The sequence below is a fragment of the Pimephales promelas genome, chromosome 15, assembly GCF_988280905.1.
Source record: "Pimephales promelas chromosome 15, fPimPro1.hap1.1, whole genome shotgun sequence".
NCBI classification, from domain to species: domain Eukaryota; kingdom Metazoa; phylum Chordata; class Actinopteri; order Cypriniformes; family Leuciscidae; genus Pimephales; species Pimephales promelas.
In genome coordinates, this window is record NC_142783.1 from 4388768 (window position 1) to 4407448 (window position 18681).

The following is an 18681-nucleotide window of genomic DNA, read 5'->3' on the forward strand; positions in this document are numbered from 1 at the left end:
GTTTATAAACCTCAAATTGGAATGTTTGTGTCTGCTTATCTGCAGATTATCTTCAATCACTCCTTGTAATTTACAGTAAATGAACCGATCGCAGCTCTTAATCAGTGGATCAATCTGTCTTTTCATGCATGACCTGGTTATGGTAAAGTGTAATCTTACTCATCTGTGTGTGTGTGTGTGTGTGTGTGTGTGTGTGTGTGTGTGTGTCAGTCAACAGGTAGGGCCTACATCAAGGATAAATGAACACTGTAAAAAAAAAAAAAAAAAACAATCCATTAAATTTACGGTAAAACCCTGGCAGCTGTGGTTACCAGAGTTTTCCTGTTAAAAATACGGTAGCAAGATTTTAGGTTTTACAGACTTTCAACCATATTTAATTTTACAAGACTTTCAACCGTATTTAATTTTACAGCAATATACTGTATTTCATTATCTGATATAATGTTACAGTAATTTACTGACCTTTTGAAGTATTAATATCTGCTTTGTTCAATTGTAATACATGGACAGCCAACAATCACAGCAGTTGAGAGTCGTATGATCAATCTAAGCTCATCATCATAATCAGCTCTTCCACAAGAGAGTTAATGCTACTATTAAGAAGCTGCACAGCTTCATTCACACAAACATTAAACACCATCATGGTAACATGTTGAAATTAAAAAAAAAAAATCAATAACTATAATTTAACAACATTAAATGTAACATAAAACCCTAATGTACATAAGTGATTAGAAAGAAAAAAACTAAGAAAATTCTGAAGAAACAGTTTAAATACATTAAATGTGAAGTGTCACGCTGGGAATTGTGGGAATGTCAATTTACATTTTTTATCACTGTATAAATTATATGTAAATATACTGTTTCACTTCCAAAAACTGTAAATTTATCAGTATTTTACAGTAAAATTACATTAAATGTACCATGTATATATATATATATATCACAGTTATTTACCGTATATAGTAAGGAAACTTTCTGTTAACCAGTTTACAGTTTTTCACTGTAGCATTTTTACTGTCTTTTACTGTTAAAATCACGATCATTTTTTTACAGTGAAATAAAATAAAAATGAATGTTGTAACATTTCTGCAATTGTGAGATCCCTTAATCTAATTATCAGTGTTAATTTCAGTTGTTTTACAGTAATTACAGTAAGTTGTTATTTTTTTGTTTTGTCTATTCCTAGGTTTGTCAATCAGAGCTTGTGAATGTTTGTGAGCTGCTAATTCACAATGAAGCCAGTTATACTCAGCATGAGTGTCCTGCTCATCTCCTACATCTGTTGGGGTGATCATATATGCATGTATGTTTGTCTCGGCGCCTGCTTCGTGCTCTTGGCTAACTCAGTTCGCCAGGCGGGACGTGGCTTGTCCGATGGAGATGGCCGGGCAGTGTTAGTAACAGGTTGTGATAGTGGATTTGGACATCACCTTGCAAAAAAACTGGACAGCATGGGCTTCACAGTGTTTGCTGGATGTTTATGCCCTGAAGGTCCCGGAGCTCAGCGTCTGGTTGAAGAAGGCTCTGACCGTATGAATGTGCTCCAGCTGGATGTGACCAAAGATGAACACGTAAGCTCGGCCAAAGATTTTGTGGAAGCAAACTTGCCAAAGAAAGGTAACTTAAACACTACAAATTCAATTCTTTCTAATATAAGGCATAATGGTATTTAAAGACGACCTATTACTCTCTTTTTCATGCTCATCTTTAGTGTGTAATGTTGTTTGAGCATTAAAAAGCTCTGCAAAGTTTCAAAGCACAAAGATATATGATTATCTATATATCAGTGTTTCTGAACTCCTGAACCGCCTCCATTGTAGTCTTGAGTTTCTTCCAGGAACGAACACGTCACAATATTCCTCATTTAAATAATTCATATGCAGAATAAAGGGGTGGGGCCTGGTTGAGTTAGTAGTGTGTTAAAACTGGCAATTATAGTAATTTCCCAAACACACCCAAAGCGCTTGACCAATCACAACACACTGCTCCAGCCAACCAATCAGAGCACAGTGTGCTTTTCAGAAGGAGGGGCTTCACAGAGACAGGAACTAAACGGGTGCGTTTCCCGAAAGCATCGTAAGCCAACTATGGTCACAAGTTTCGTCATTATCGTCATAGTTCAACGAGTCTGTGTTTCCCGAAACCGTCGTTCCAATGAAATTTCGCAAAATATCGCTAAGTTGTGTGTTCGGAGCGACAGCTCTCAGGCTGTGCATGGAAGCGATTTTGTAGATTGCATGGCATGTGTACTTTTTTATTTTATTTTTTAACAGTCAGACATACATACTGTACAAACAAACCAACATAGTGCAGTAGTGAGCAAACTTGTAAATCCATGATTCCAGCAGTGGCAAGAGTGATTTAAGTGTTTGATCTAAGTGTGTATGTGAGCGGGTGTGAGTGTGGGTATGTGTATGTGTATGTAAACAAAGTAACCATTTATTATTTATTACCATTGTCATTACCATCACCATCCCACTCCCCACTACCACCATACTACCCATATTGTGTTTGTAGATTTTTATTTCCATCCTTCATCCTATGTAACAATTGCCATTGTCAATCCTGTATAAAATATACACTGTGTGCAGAATTATTAGGCAAGTGAGTATTTTGACCATATCATCATGTTTATGCATTTTTTCCAACTCCTAGCTGTATAAACTTGAATGCTTATTGGATTTAAGCATTTCAGGTGATGTGTTTTTGTGTAATGAGGGAGGGTGTGGCCTAATGAGAAAAAACACCCTATATCAGGTGTGCATAATTATTAGGCAGCTTCTTTTCCTCAGGCAAAATGGGCCAAAAAAGGGATTTAACTGACTTAGAAAAGTCAAAAATTGTAAAAAGTCTTTCAGAGGGATGCAGTACTCTAGAAATTGCTAAGATATTGGGGCGTGATCACAGAACCATCAAACGTTTTGTAGCAAAACCTCAACAGAGTCGCAAGAAACGTGTTGAGAAAAAAAAACGCAAATTAACTTCCAAAGATTTGAGAAGAATCAAACGTGAAGTGACCAGGAACCCATTATCCTCCAGTGCAGTCATATTTCAGAACTGCAACCTACCTGGAGTGCCCAGAAGTACAAGGTGTTTAGTGCTCAGAGACATGGCCAAGGTAAGGAAGGCTGAAATCCGACCTCCACTGAACAAGAAACATAAGTTGAAACGTCAAGACTGGGCCAGGAAAGTTCTGAAGACAGATTTTTCAAAGGTTTTATTGACTGATGAGATGAGAGTGACTCTAGACGGACCAGATGGATGGGCCCGTGGCTGGATCAGTAATGGGCACAGAGCTCCACTTCGACTCAGGCGACAGCAAGGTGGAGGTGGGGTAATGGTATGGGCTGGTATTATTAAAGATGAGCTAGTTGGACCTTTTCGGGTTGAAAATGGACTCAAAATAAACTCCCAAACCTACTGCCAGTTTTTAGAAGATACTTTCTTCAAGCAGTGGTACAAGAAAAAGTCTGCATCTTTCAAGAAGTCCATGATTTTTATGCAGGACAATGCTCCATCGCATGCATCAAAGTACTCCACTGCGTGGCTAGCCAGTAAAGGCCTTAAAGATGAAAGAATTATGACATGGCCCCCTTCGTCACCTGATTTAAACCCTATTGAGAACTTGTGGGCCCTTCTTAAACGGGAGATTTACAGTGAAGGGAAACAGTACACCTCTCTGAACAGTCTATGGGTAGTGATGGCCGGTTCGTGAACGAATCGTTCTTTTGAACCGGTTCTTTTTAGTGAACCGGTCGAACCAGTACACTAAATCGGACTGAATCGTTCGAAACAGTTCGCGTCTTGCGTCAGCGCTAAACCAAAAGTTACTAAAGTTACTCACTTTCAGACATGCCTGACAGTCCCTCCGAATCGAAATAAACCAATATCCAGAAGTACATTTTATTCCAGTAACTCAAAAAGTTCACTGAACGGAGACATATGTTGGTGCTGAGAGAAGTGATGAGCACGAGCAGCTGATACTGCGCATGCGTGTACTACCGAACGTACAGATACAGCGGTCGGATAACCAGTACAGAACCGAGAACTGTTTCTTTCGGACACGTTCGACATATTGAGAACTGATGAGTTGATGAGCTGAGCATGCGTGCATTTTTTTTCTGAGGGACGAAATGTACGTTTCCACGTCTTTAGTTGAACATCAGTAAGTGTAACAAAATAAAACATTTTGGAAACATGTTTATCCCATTACTGTATCACTTATTTTAACGATTGGAAATAATGATTGGATTCTAAAACTGTCAAACTACTAAACATTTATTATTATACTAAAATAATATTTTCAGGAACAGCTCATTTAATTTCTAAGTATATAAATCTTTGATGTAAACTCTTGCCAAGGTTTGGTGCACTGCTTAGTAAATGTTTATGTGTTAACATAACGAATTAAACATATTTAACGAATTAAACATATATGTTTAATTCGTTATGTTAACACATTATAAACATGATGTATACTGTTACGTATATAGGCTACAGGCTATATTGGAGACAGACATGCATCGATTTTTTAGTTTTGTCGACTGTCAGCTCAGCACAGGCTATGGTTCTCGAGTCGAGAACTGGTTGTTGCAGCTCTTGAATCACTAGTGCAGAACCGAGAACTGTTTCTTTCGGACACGTTCGATACGGAGAACCGATGAGCTGGAGATACTGCGCATGCGTGATAGCACCGTCTCTGAACAGAACTTTCTTTCGGCCGGCTGATCCTGTGCTGATATACGAGCACGCAGTAGTACGGGTGAACCCAGGACTTAAATGAGAGGGCGAATCGGCGAAATGTAAGTTTATTTAATAACAAATAAAATAATGAAGACCATTTATGCATTTTATATATTTAAAACATGTAAAACATCCGCGTTAGCACATCGACTAGGCTGCAGCAGGGTTCGTTTTCAAAATGTAAATGTAAGAAACTTATCCAAGATGATTATGACAATGCATACTATTATTTAACTGAAGTTGTGATTACAAATGCCTTTAATTTGAAGTATTTTTATCCGCCGGGATGATAGAATTGACGTAATTACGTGATGACGTAAAAGAACTGGTGAACCGGTTTTTTGAACCGGTTCATTAAAACGAACTGTCCGAAAGAACCGGTTCGCGGAAAAGAACCGGACTTCCCATCACTATCTATGGGAGGCTGTGGTGGCTGCTGCACAAAAAGTTGATCATCAACAGATCAAGAAACTGACAGACTCCATGAATGGAAGGCTTGTAACTTATTGAAAAGAAGGGTGGCTATATTGGTCACTGATCTTTTTTTTTAAATGTTAGAAATGTTTATTTGTAAACTGAGTTGTTGTTTCTGTAATTCTCACTTTAACAGATTAAAATAAACTGTTGTTTATTTAAAAAAAAGTGAGAAGGGAACATTTTCATTTTGCTGCGTAATAATTCTGCACACTAAGAGTTGCCTAATAATTGTGCACACAGATATTCTCCTAAGAAATCCAAAACCTCACTTTTGCTTTCTTAAATATTCAGGATTGAGGGTTTATTAACGTTTTGGATTGACTGAGAGCACATTATTTGTTCAATAATAAAATGAATCCTCAAAAATACAACTTGCCTAATAATTTTGCACACAGTGTAATATGATATAATAAAATAATATAATATAAGATAATATAATATAAGATAACCTTCCCCCACATCTCATCAGTCCCTATCTTTTCCTTATTTTTCTGTTTTTGTGTGTGTGTGTGTGTGTGTGTGTGTGTGTGTGTGTGTGTGTGCGTGTGTGTGTGTGTGTTATGTGCAATGTCTAAAGTGCATTAAAAGAGGGAGTACAGTGCGAGAGTGTCTCAAATTGGGCCAGAGATGCTGTCCTGTTGAAACCACTTCTCGCCTGTCTTGCCTGCCTTGGTGTTTGGCGTGGTTTTTTTGTTTTTGTTTTTTTTCCCCCTATTCTATGTTGTGGTGCATTAAAAACCCATGAAGAGATAAGAAGGAAGTTATTGCAATACTGATGACAATGACACTTAATTCTAGGTCTACATTCTAATTCTACAGCATTGACAATGGCAATATTGATGATAATTATAATAATAATAATAATAAATGACAATGATGATGGCAGTGGTGATCACAACGGTGAGAGCAAAAGACAGCAACAACAGCAATTACAACAATGAAACAATAACAAAAAGAATACAAGTGAAAACAGTAATCATAACAGTAACAGTAAAGATAGTAATAACAATGATGACAGAAACAAGTTCAAGCAATTAAAATGCACAAATATTCGTGGGTTGGTTAAGAAGGTGGGAGGAGTCGGAGTTAAGAACAGAGAGAGGATTGATAGCTGTAAGAGGTCAGTGTGTAAATCCTTGTCTAGAGCAAAATAAGTAAGCTGGCATTCAGTGCAATCAATATCTTTTATTAAGAATACATTCAAATGTCTTTGAGTTAGATTTAAAGCAGGAGTTTTTTAAGAGTGCACTCTTTTCAAGAGGTCTACTATATAAGAACGAGCATTATGATTGAATCTGGAAATAAAGCAAAGCAACTGAGAAGAATAAGAGATAGTCCTCAGATATCATGTATGTAATTTATAGCAAAACATCTATCACTGATTCGATCTCAAACAGATTCACTAAAAAACGTTATTACTCCGCCACCTGTGCGACATCATTAAAAAATGTGGTTGAACAACCAATTTGGGATAATGCGGTTTCGAGAAACAGTCGTTACTAGCTGATTTCTTCAATGATGCATTGTACTGTTAGAGTAGATGCCAGCCTGATCCAGGAAGTTCGGTCTGGACTCGATCCATTGAGGTGTAATTATGATCGGTTCAGAAATTGTCGGGCCAATAAAAATGGCCAGGGTGGACTTTATACGATGGTGGACAGATCTGCAGTAACGTAATCATCAGAGCGCTTGGGTTGAACTGGTTTCCCTCAAAGTTGACTCATGGAGGACCAAGTAAAATAAGCAACACTCATTATTTTACTACTTCTTCCAGTGTGTGTGTGCAGTTCTGTTGACAACTATGTGTAGCTCAACATGCGTCACTTATTGCGTTGCTCTGATTGGTTGTAGGTCTATCCAATTGAGTGCAGTTTTTTTTTTCCTGGTTCGGTTAAAGGGTCATGAAACTCCCCTCTTTCAGCTCAAGTCTAGCTCACCATCTTTTTGAAAAATGCAGCTTAAATGTGTGTGGATAGCTGTGAGAAAAAGGGAGGGAGTGGGTGTGTTAGTATCACTAACAATGTCCCATGCATATCGACTATCACTAAAAAGCAGTGGTAAAACGTGAGGAAATGCTAGATTATTTTATATAGCTGGCAAAGTCTTATGAAATACACTGACACTTTATTATTGTCCTTTCAAAAGGAACTGAATGCCCTATACATATTAGCCTACAGTAATCGTAATTCTATTCAAAACATATTAATGTAGGCTACACATATAATTATAATGTCATTATAAAATATATAGTGGTTTATATAGACACTACAAATGCATTAAAAATGGTAAATTTTCCGCTTTAAAAAAATCTTTCCATGCATAGCTCTACGTGCCCCCTGAACCCCCATGATGGCTCTGCTGAGGTGTATGACTTCTCATTTTAGACACACACACATCTCTGAAGTGCAAGACGCCACTCCACATCTCTCGCAAGACGCCACTTGGATTAGTTGTCAACAAGGCGAAGTCCACCATTATCTACTTCTCGCAGCTCTTTCTCTCTAAAATGTTTGCGGCACACACTATATACCCCTTTTGCGCCGACGTCACAGTTAGGTCACGGCGCTAGCTGGAGGCAAAACAAAGTGAAAACTGGAGGCGGTCAATGCAAAACAGCACAGATTCGGCTACATAATAAGGAGCTTAAATAATTGTTACTATTATTAAATGTCATCTTGTTGTGTTGTTTGGTGCAAAAATTGATGAAAAATGAATATGCTGTGTCTGGAACTTTTATTTCTAGAAAATATTCACATCATTAAAATCGCACTGTAATGTCACTCTTTACATTGTCGTGGTCTCGGCGCTGGCTCGGCAGAACTGCGGATCGTACACACAAGTCTTGTACAGGACCATATAGGCATCTAAAGATTTATATGCCTCAGTTTCTCTTTACGATCGGTTTCTCTATAAGGTAGGTGTAGAAGTCAGGCCACTCAACCGAGGTAACGTAACGTTAATCCTGTCAGATCATCCATGCATTGAGTGAGCGTGTAGGCGGCTACGGGTCGGCCAATCTGGTTCCGTCCGTTAAAAATAACTTTTGGAAATAACATTCGCGGTCCTGGACACTGAGTGACCTTACACATTAAGATAATATCGGATTTTCTCCAGTCATTGTTAAAAAACAAGCTAACAATCCTTGCTAACTCGCATTAGTGAAGTGGCCAGATGGATCTTTCTGCCTCCTCCTAAGCTCCGCCCACAAAAAAACGTCACCATGTTTACCAACTGTAAAAGGGTCTATAGTTTAGATCGTGTTTAGATGTGTCCGGTTGATGTGTAGATGTGTCCGGTTTAGATGTGTTAGATGTGTATTCAATACACATACTTCTGTTAAAATCTCAGAAAATTTGGTTTGAGGTTTCATGACCCTTTAAGACACGCCTCATAATCAAAGCCCTATGGAGCAGCATCAGACTCACATTCTGCCTATGATGAAGTCAGGCTATCGTACTGTGGTAGTGAAGCAACGAGTTGTGTCGTTGTACGGTGGAGTATATGGGAATAATATTGTGTTTTTTGAAAAGCATGAAACATGAAAATATATTCAAGTGGACCCCAAAAACAAAATCAAGACTTTGTAAAAGGGCATATGGCCTCTTTAAAATGTCCAAAATGGAAAGCCCTTTTCTCTCTATATTGTTGTGCATGGTCAGGTCTCTATGCTGTTGTAAATAACGCTGGCATCAGTGACTGGGGAGAGACGGAGTGGAGCAGCGCTGAGGACTTCCAGAAGATGGCTGATGTCAACCTGTTCGGGGCCATCAGAGTCACCATCCCATTCTTGTCACTTGTTAGAGCATCCAAAGGTCATTAAATATAATGTACTAAAGTCATTGTTGATTGATATATTCCTTCAAAAAAGTTAAAGGAGAACTCCGGCGAACAATGAACCTTTGGTCTAATAAAACATCGGTACATAGTTAACCGTTCTCTTAGATTTGTTTTCATGATAATCGAATGTAAAGAGTTTTATCTCTAAAAACTGTTTAGCGTATAATGCTAGTAATGGGGGCATTGACTAAGTAAAAAGAAATCGCTGGTTTATACCACCAAAAAGGCTCAAAATAGCCCCACACTCACACAGTAACATAATGAGGCTCCATACATGCAAAACGAAGCATTGAGAACTTTGTAAGTGTACAGACCGTTTAATAAGAAGATACTTTATGAAGACAGTTCACTTCGCGTAAACAGACAGGAGCCATCTTAAAAAATAGTCTTGATAAGTCAAACCACGAACGTCGTGCTGAGTGATCTGAACTGTATGAAGTTCAGCGAACTTCTGAACTGTATGAACGGCGTTCGGGGATCGACTTATCGAGACTATTTTTTAAGATGGCTCCTGCCTGTATACGCGAAGTGAACTGTCTTCATAAAGTATCTTCTTATTAAACGGTCTGTACACTTACAAAGTTCTCAATGCTTCGTTTTGCATGTATGGAGCCTCATTATGTTACTGTGTTAGTGTGGGGCTATTTTGAGCCTTGTTAGTGGTATAAACTAGCGATTTCTTTTTACTTAGTCAATGCCCCCATTACTAGCATTATACGCTAAACAGTTTTTAGAGATAAAACTCTTTACATTCGATTATCATGAAAACAAAACTCAGAGAACGATTGACTAGGTACCGATGTTTTATTAGACCAAATGTTCATTGTTCGCCGGAGTTCTCCTTTAAACTGAAGCTGTCAATAGGGGGGCATCCTTTCAAACGGTCATTTTTACTAGTGGTCGGCGATAGGGATTTTTTGATGACTGATATTTTACAGAGCAGAGTGGCTGATATGATCCTACATCATTTCATTTAAATAACATGCATAAAAATAGATTTATTTTACATATTTACTAAACTAGAAATAATTAATTGTAAAATGGATCAGTATGAAATATAATTTGTGCTTTACTAAAAATAAGTCAAAGCAAAATCAACATATTCATGTTTTAGTAACTTTTTGCTTTTGCTGTGGTGTATGTAGTCTTTTTCACAAATAAAGATACTGTTAAAAACCTGAATTAAAAGGATGTAAACAAAGCAATCAATTAATTTGTCAATCAAAATCAAGCCCCTCCCTGCATTTGTTCTTGTTCCTGAAGCAGTTTTACCCGGACATACATCACAATGACTATTTCAACTTCCGTTTCATGCCGACTTTAAAGATTGCATCAGTGCTGCTCAGGTGTAGCCGTTCTCAGCATCAGAATGAAATCTGCTTCCGAGACTGAAAAAAGCTTATCGGACGATAATTTAAAAGCCGACCTTTTACCATTTAGGTATTCTAATGATAATGCTTTAGGTGATGATATTCACCCTTTAGGGGTTAATAAGTCAATAATTCAAAGTCAAATAAGTTTGAAAGGGTGCCGCCCCACTGACAGCTTTTTCTGACAGTGTTTTGTGTATAGATAACTCACTACTTCTTTAATTTCACAATTCCTTCTTAGGTCGCATGTTATATGTGTCAAGTATCTTTTCTTTCTTCAATTGTCTGAACATGGGAGCATACAGTGTATCCAAGCGGGGACTGGAAGCGTTTGCAGACTGCTTGAGAGTAGAGATGGCCAGTTTTGGAGTTAAGGTAAGGACTGGTCCGTTCTGATTAAGAAACCTTAGAAACTGACACATGTACTGACCTTTTGTATTATTATAAATAAACAAATAAAAATATTCATTACAAATAGACCAAACTTTAAAATCAGGTGCTCAACTAACTGTTGAAAAGGTTCAACACAAAACTATATTTCTGCATTGAATAACAGTTGATTAGTTATTTTTGACAAAACATACTATATTTTTAAAGGGTTAGTTCACCTAAAAATGAAAATTCTGTCAGTATTTACTCACCCTCATGTTGTTCCAACCCCGTAAGACCTTCGTTCATCTTTGGAACACAAATTAAGATATTTAAGATATTAAGATCACTCCTGCATACTAGTCCATAGGCTTCTTGAGGGAATGACACTTGCATCGAAAAGTCATTAAAGACATCGTTAAAATAGTGCAAGTGACTACAGGCGCTCAATCTTAAGTTTATCAAACGACGAGAACACTTTTTGTGCGCAAAAACAACAAAAATAACGACTTTATTTTAACAATTCGTTTATTTCCCCCTCTGCGCGAGTCAGGTTACTAGTTTAATAGCGTAAGCTTCTGTTATTGTACGTCACACGCATCACACACATGACCAGCGTCGGCCAATAGTGAGCCTTCGTGTGACGTAGCTTTACGCTATCACACTACGTTAACTGACTACAGGCCCATAGAGAAGGAAAGTCGATATTTTTGTTTGTTTTTGCACACAAAAAGTATTCTCGTCGTTTGATCAAGTTAAAATTGAGCCCCTGTAGTCACTTGGACTATTTTAACAATGTCTTTGATGACTTTTCGATGCCAGCAAGTGTCATTCCCTCAAGAAGCCTATGGACTAGTATGCAGGAGCGATCTTAATATATTAAATATCTTAATTTGTGTTCGGAAGATGTTGAAACAACATGAGGGTGAGTAAATACTGACAGAATTTTCATTTTTGGGTGAACTAGCCCTTTAACATATGAGCAGAAACTTTCTAACTAAAGCTTATTTGATGTCTATTTTATAGTAAAAACTTTATAATCTATTTCGTCTCTATCTGTGCGTTCGTTCGTTCACACACCCGATTCATATTTAAACAGTCTTTTTGGTTTTACAGATCAGTATAGAACAAATCTAAGTCTATATAGTCTTACTAATATAGGAGCGAAAGTGAATGAACGCATGAACGCATCTGTCTGTGCGCGCATTTAATATTTAAACAGTCTTTGTGCAGTTTACAGGCACTATTTAATAACGCGATTAGAACAAAGCACTTAAGAATAAATGACTTACATCAGCTGAGTCCACGCTCCTCAAAATTAAACTGCACTTCTGAGGTAGCTTTTCCAGGATTACTGGTATTATTCCTCACTGCGCACTGCGCAGCAAGACGAAAGGTAAAAATTAGTGATAAACTGGATGTTTTATCCTGCTGATGTGGGCGTTTTCATGGTTTGCCTCAACATTAGCGTTTGAATGGCGCACGCTCTCAGTAGGCGGGGTCACATTAACACGTCATACGCTATAATTAGGTGAAAGGAAAAATACAGACATCTCTCTATTTTCATACAGATTACATCAACTGAGAATAGTTGCTTTTTTATGTAAATTACTTCATTTAAAAGAAGAGAATTTCAGCTTCATATAGAGAAATCTTTTGGGTCTCTGTGACAAGTATTGTTACAGTTTTCGGACGCATTTCAGAAAGATTTTTGCGGAGACAGAGTGAGCTGAAAGCATTTTGATGTTAATAAGAGTGTACACAAAAAGAGAAGACCCTCTATAGTTTATAATCATGTATTGATTTTATTTATATTACTATTAATGACGGAGTATTTTAAGTTGCAGCTATGTAAAAAAACAAACAAAAAAAACAGCTAAACGCGCCGGCGCGTTCCCGACCTCAGAGGGTTAAAACACTGTAGTTTAATCCAACTTTAAGGTCTTCGTCAGACATCAAGTGTTTCTAAGGGAAACTAAAGATAAACTTAAGAGACAGTAGTGGTCAAAAGTGATGTCTGGCCTTGGAAAATGGACATCTTCACAAATATTAAGAAATCTCTCAAACATTGAAAATATGATCACATGGAAAAAAATGTTGATTATGTTGTAGTAAATTTAGGCTTTTTCCTGTGAGCTTTTTTTTTTATCTATGCTTTTTTTTTTGCATAATAAAATAAAACATGTAGTTATGGTTTAAATTTTAATATAATTTTGTCAGATAAATACCTTACTGAGTTATGTTTTGTTATTCCGTCATATTTAAAAAAAATATATATATATATATATTAATTTTTCTTATTTCAATGGTTTAACCGAGCTTGAAGGGTCATTAAAAACAAGTATCCCCTAGGCAACAAATCAAGATAAATCACTATTTTAAATTCAACTGTATTTGTCATTTGACTATCTATTCACAAAATATTAAAAGACTATGACCCAAAATAAATAGTAGCACTAATATAATTAAAACAATCCATAATCTATTTCTTGATTTAGCATCTAACATTGCACATGGTTTTGTATTGTTTTGTAGGTCAGCATTATTCAACCAGGAAATTTTGGTGGAGCCACAAACATTCTTCGCAGGAAAACGCCGCAAGACATATGGGATGGATTTGACCATGCGCGTAAACTAAAGTTCAACCAGAAATACATTGATATGGCATGTGAATATTTCCAGTCGGTGTGCGCTTCCGGGTTTAAGGATTGCACTTTGGTTATCGATGCCATGCTACACGCTCTCACGGCTCCCAGACCTCGAACCCGATACCTGCTGGTGTCCTGGACTGACTTGCTGTTTTTCTACATATACCCTATTCTCCCCACATGCGTCACTGACTCTGTGTTTCTAGCCAGTTCCATGTACTACAAGCGTAAAGCAATGCTGTACTCGTAAATTACGATTATTCATTATCAGAATAGGAGAGCTCTCTTTACATGAACGACTCGGTTCCTATTGTTTGCTTAAGGTTTCCTGGACCGTTATAATGCACTGAAACAAAATATGCGTTCTGTACATCTTTCCCTTTTTTTGTCTGAGGAAAATAATAAAGTAGTTATCACAGAAAGTCTTCTTTTTTTCACTTCAATCTCCTAGAGAGAAACTATTATTTATATTTTTACATAAACACCGCAGGATCATTAAAACTATTAAAGGTAAAAGGGTGAAAAGGTGACTAACTTTACAGTTTACGGTAATTTTAAGAATTTAGTAACACTTTATTTTACAGCTTACATCTTACATGTACTTACTATAATCAGGGTAAGTTTCTTGTATTTATGCATAATTTACTGTTATTACTTTAGTAAGTAGGTCTACATGTTGTTAATAAATATTGGTACGTATAAAATTACACAAGGGCACCTTAAAATAGTCTAACCTAAACTTTTTTTTAAAGAAATTAAATTAATCAAGGATTATTTCAACAGGGACCCAGCAAGGATGTTTCAACAAAAGTGACACTTACAGTGTTACAAAAACTTTTTCAACGTTATATTCATTAAAGAATCCTGAAAAAAAATCATCACGGTTTTCACAAAAATACAAAGGTTTTAAAATTGATAATAATCAGAAATGTTTTTTTGTGCAGCAAATCATCATATTAGAGTGATTTGTTAGATGCTGAACATTCAGCTTTGATCACAGGAAATAAATTACACTTTACTATATTTACATAGAAAACAGCTGTTTTAATCAGTAAAAATTAGTGCTGTCAAACGATTATTCGCATCCAAAATAAAAGTTTGTGTTTACATAATATATGTGGGTGCACTGTGTAAAATTATTTTGTATACATAAAAATACACACACATGAATGTATATTTAAGTAAAAAGTATTATTTACATATAAAATATTTATATTTATATAATCTAAATTATATATACAGTATATACATGAAAATATTTCTAAAATATATACATGCATGTGTGTGTATTTATATATATAAAATAATTATACACAGTGCACCCACATATATTATGTAAACACAAACTTTTATAATCACGATTAATCGTTTGACAGCCCTAGTAATACTGTAATATTTCAAAAATTAAAGAGCCCGTATTTAAGATTGTGGCCAAAACTGGTACTGCAATCACTTTCATATTACTGTAGAGTGGTGTATCCCCCCCCCCCCCCCCCCAATTGAAACTGCTTCATGTTTTAGTAACAGTTTCTTGTTGAATCCGGTGTTGAATTCATGGAGATTCTGAAAGCTGTCTTCCGTAAAATGCGCAGCACAGAGAGCTAGATTACGATTTTTCAAGAACATAATCAAACATAAATTGTATCCAGTGTTGACAAAGTACAGTGTCCGTGGGAAGCTCGAACACAGAAGACCTGGCGGCTGGGGTAACACAACACACTCGACGAGCCGCTTAAATATGCGCATGCCCTTTACACACTAACAGCAACATTACACACTATTTACACACATTCGCGGAATTATCAACTTTACGTGAGTTCACCCTCGACACAGCACATGCGGATGAACACATGAGGAGACTGAGGCTGTCCGTCACCGACGTGCCGGTGTGGATACTGTCATTCAGAATCACAGATTATTCTTTTTGGAAGAATGACCAACATAGCAATTTTCACTGGGAAATGTCTGAACCAGTAAGAAACATCCACCTTTGTTCTGGTTCCGACATTGCAGTAAATCGCCCTGATTAAATCTAACAATCATCATATCACGAAAAAAAAACATGCAAATTACACTTTGTTCTCAAATTGTTAATGTTAACAACGTCAGAATTGCTTGACTACATGTAATGTCCTTCTAATATGAATCCTTGTTTTCGCATGGACCGGTTGCGGTCTGTTTTTTTTCTGTAGCCAGTCCGAAGTCCGAACAAAGTCTTTAGCATTTTACAGCGGGTGAATCTGTTAACGTTTAATTATATCGAGTGCTGTGAGAAAAGGCTATAAATCTCCACCTCCAACATCCTCACACGCAATATAGCTTATACTAGCCGAGACTGCTTCTTTATGTGTACAGATGTGTGTGTACAGATGTGACCTAATGATACAAAGACATGCTCGAATCTCCTGTGGAAATCCACGAGTACCACTGGAATTAAAAACATTATTACAAGCTTACCGCTTTGAATTGAGCTACGGCAAGCAGAGAGTTTTGAACTCTTGCTGGTTATGTATTTTCTCAATACTGTATGTATTTTGGGTCATTTTTAACCCCAAAAAAGCTACAGACTGCTCTTTAAAATGAAAAAAGTGAAATCGCAATCAACCACCCCATTAGATAACAATATCCTGGCCGGACTAGCCTTCTGTTGTCAGTGATATAATAATTCTTAATGTCTAGTGACATATCAGGGAAAATGTGTGATTCATTGAGATAAATTTCTTGCATACAGCTCCTTTAATATTACAGTTTTTGGTAAATAAATCCAGCCTTGGTGAGCAGAAGAGACTTTCACTTAGAAACTTAAAGGGATAGTTTTAGTGAAAACTCTGTCAGTAATTCCGCTCCCTCATGTTGTTCAACCCCGTAAGACTTTCGTTCATCTTTGGAACACAAATTAAGATATTTTTGATGAAATCTGAGAGCTGGATCTCTCCTCCATAGACTTCTATTGTACTTGAAAGTGGCCGGCCCAGAAAAGTTATTAAAGACGTGGTTAAAACAGTCTGAGTGACTACAGTTTCTCAATCTTAAGTTTGTCAAGTGACGAGAAAAAAAAAAGACTATTCACGGCTGACGTACAACACAGAAGCGCTGTGCTCTTACACACTACAAAGGGTTCCTCAATTAATTTTTACCAAGGGCCAAATTCTGCTGACAATACAGAGCCAAGGGCCACCAACCACAATGTTATGACCTCAATGTTTGCTCTGCTATTTTTGTTGTTGTTGTTGTTAAAAAGAGTCACAAATCACCACATAACCCAATTATTCTATTTTTATTCTATTTTTATTTATTATTTTCTTTTTCAAATGAGTGTTTTATTCAAGAAATTTTGAGCAGATGTTAAAATGGCGTTTGATATTCTCAGACTTACAGACAGCCACGGTCTGCTTGCATAGCAAACACGTTGGCTTTGCGTTGTGGTGGTCAGGCAAAATAAAACAAAATTGTTCAGTCCAGATTTGAATCGTCTGTTTTCTGTGTCCACTTTTCTTTTCTTCGCACTTGCCAATATTACTGATGTTACCATGACAACCTGGAAATGAGCGCGGGCCAAACATTTTCCTTTCGCGGGCCGGATGTGGCCCGCGGGCCGCCTATTGAGGAACCCTGCACAGAGAAGATAATAAATAGGGTTTTTTTTTTGGTTTTGTTTGTTTTTTTCCACAAAAAGTATTCTCGTCACTTGATTAAGTTAAGATTGAGCCACTGTAGTCGCTCGTTCTATTTTAACAATGTCTTTAATAATTTTTCTGGGCCGGAAAGTTGATCTATCCCTTTAATGTTAATAAAACTGGTTGCTGAACTTGTAAATTTAGGGGATTTACGATGCAGTGTATGTATGCAAATTCAGTGAGTTGTTTGCTGATGCACAGTAGGATGAGGAAATGAGCCAAGCATCATTTAAATAGATAAATACACTGAAAAGAGAACTGTGTTTTGTTAGCGACGGTTGAAAAGCCTCTTTCTCCAGTAGGGTTTTCATCTTATGATATTTCCTGCTTTCATGCACTCTAAAAAATGCTGGGTTGTTTTAACCCAATTTTGGGTAAAATATGGACAAACCCAGCCATTGGGTAAAAAATGTCATTCAAAAATGTAACCCAATGGCTGGGTTTGTCCATATTTTACCCAAAATTGGGTTAAAATAACCCAGCATTTTTTAGAGTGTGGTTATGATGTTGTAAGTCATGTTGTTTCATTTATTTGGTTTATTGCTCTCTGACCCATTTAGTTAGATTTAGATAATCATCCCACTACTTTCAGTAAACCCATGCATGTACATTTATATTCAGAGGAAGGAGAAGTGTGTCATTGGCCCCTATCCACACTTTGTGAAGACATGATTAGATCGAGAGCCTCCTTTCTGACCACAGGCCCAAAAGTCCCTGTCTGAGACTCCAGAGAAGAACTACAATGCAACAAAATACAACATTGTTCACCCTATAATGGTGGATCATCATTTAGAAATGTCGCAGAGAAAATGCAATAAAAATAATGCAATTATATGCAATATTAATGCAATAATATTCAACCAAAAGAAAACAAAATTCAGTTTAGCATTATCATATGACATCCACTGGTACTAAAATATAAATCCATTAGCTATGTGCTTGACATTTGAGACATTTGCTCATATAGGTCAAGACTCTATTGTGAGTTCATTTTAAACTAAATATAAATTCATAGCATTGTACATCCAAATGGTCATTTTTAATCCACATTTTGTAATAAAAAAAAATCAAAGACCAAAAGTTCTGTGTCATTTTAGAGGATTCATATTTTTTGTGCAGCTGTAAATGCTAATGTGCAGGTCAAATGATCCAAAAATAGGTCAAAATGGAGATACATGTGGAACGTCTTATTGATTTTCACTTGTGATACAATCATTGATTTGGAACAATGTTAAAGATTTGTTTTATATATATATATATATATATATATATATATATATATATATATATATATATTTTTTTTTTTTAACACTAAGATATTGTTTCATTTCTTTCCAGGCAGTAAAGTTCCACCTGAATTTGGGTCAAGATTTTGACATTTTCACATAATAAGTTCTAAATGAAATATAGCACAAGATGACATGGAATGTTAATAAAGCTTTTTAATGTTTGTTTTTTAAAACACTGAAATATTTTCACTACTTTTCTGATAGAAGATTTGAAAGTGTGTGAAGTTTCAGATAATTTGTCAAAAATAATTTACCCAAATAAGTCGGT

The 18681-nt window shown here is 36.5% G+C and overlaps 1 protein-coding gene across 1 annotated transcript; it reads left to right on the forward strand.

Moving 5' to 3' along the window:
• Positions 1-1219: 1219 nt before the first annotated feature.
• On the forward strand, positions 1220-13836 carry LOC120487518 (D-beta-hydroxybutyrate dehydrogenase, mitochondrial). Its single transcript, XM_039683717.2, has 4 exons — positions 1220-1620; positions 8883-9035; positions 10672-10805; positions 13335-13836. The coding sequence occupies exons 1-4, from the start codon at positions 1236-1238 to the stop codon at positions 13695-13697; spliced, it is 1035 nt and encodes a 344-aa protein (XP_039539651.1). The 5' UTR covers positions 1220-1235; the 3' UTR covers positions 13698-13836.
• The last annotated feature ends 4845 nt before the right edge of the window (positions 13837-18681 follow it).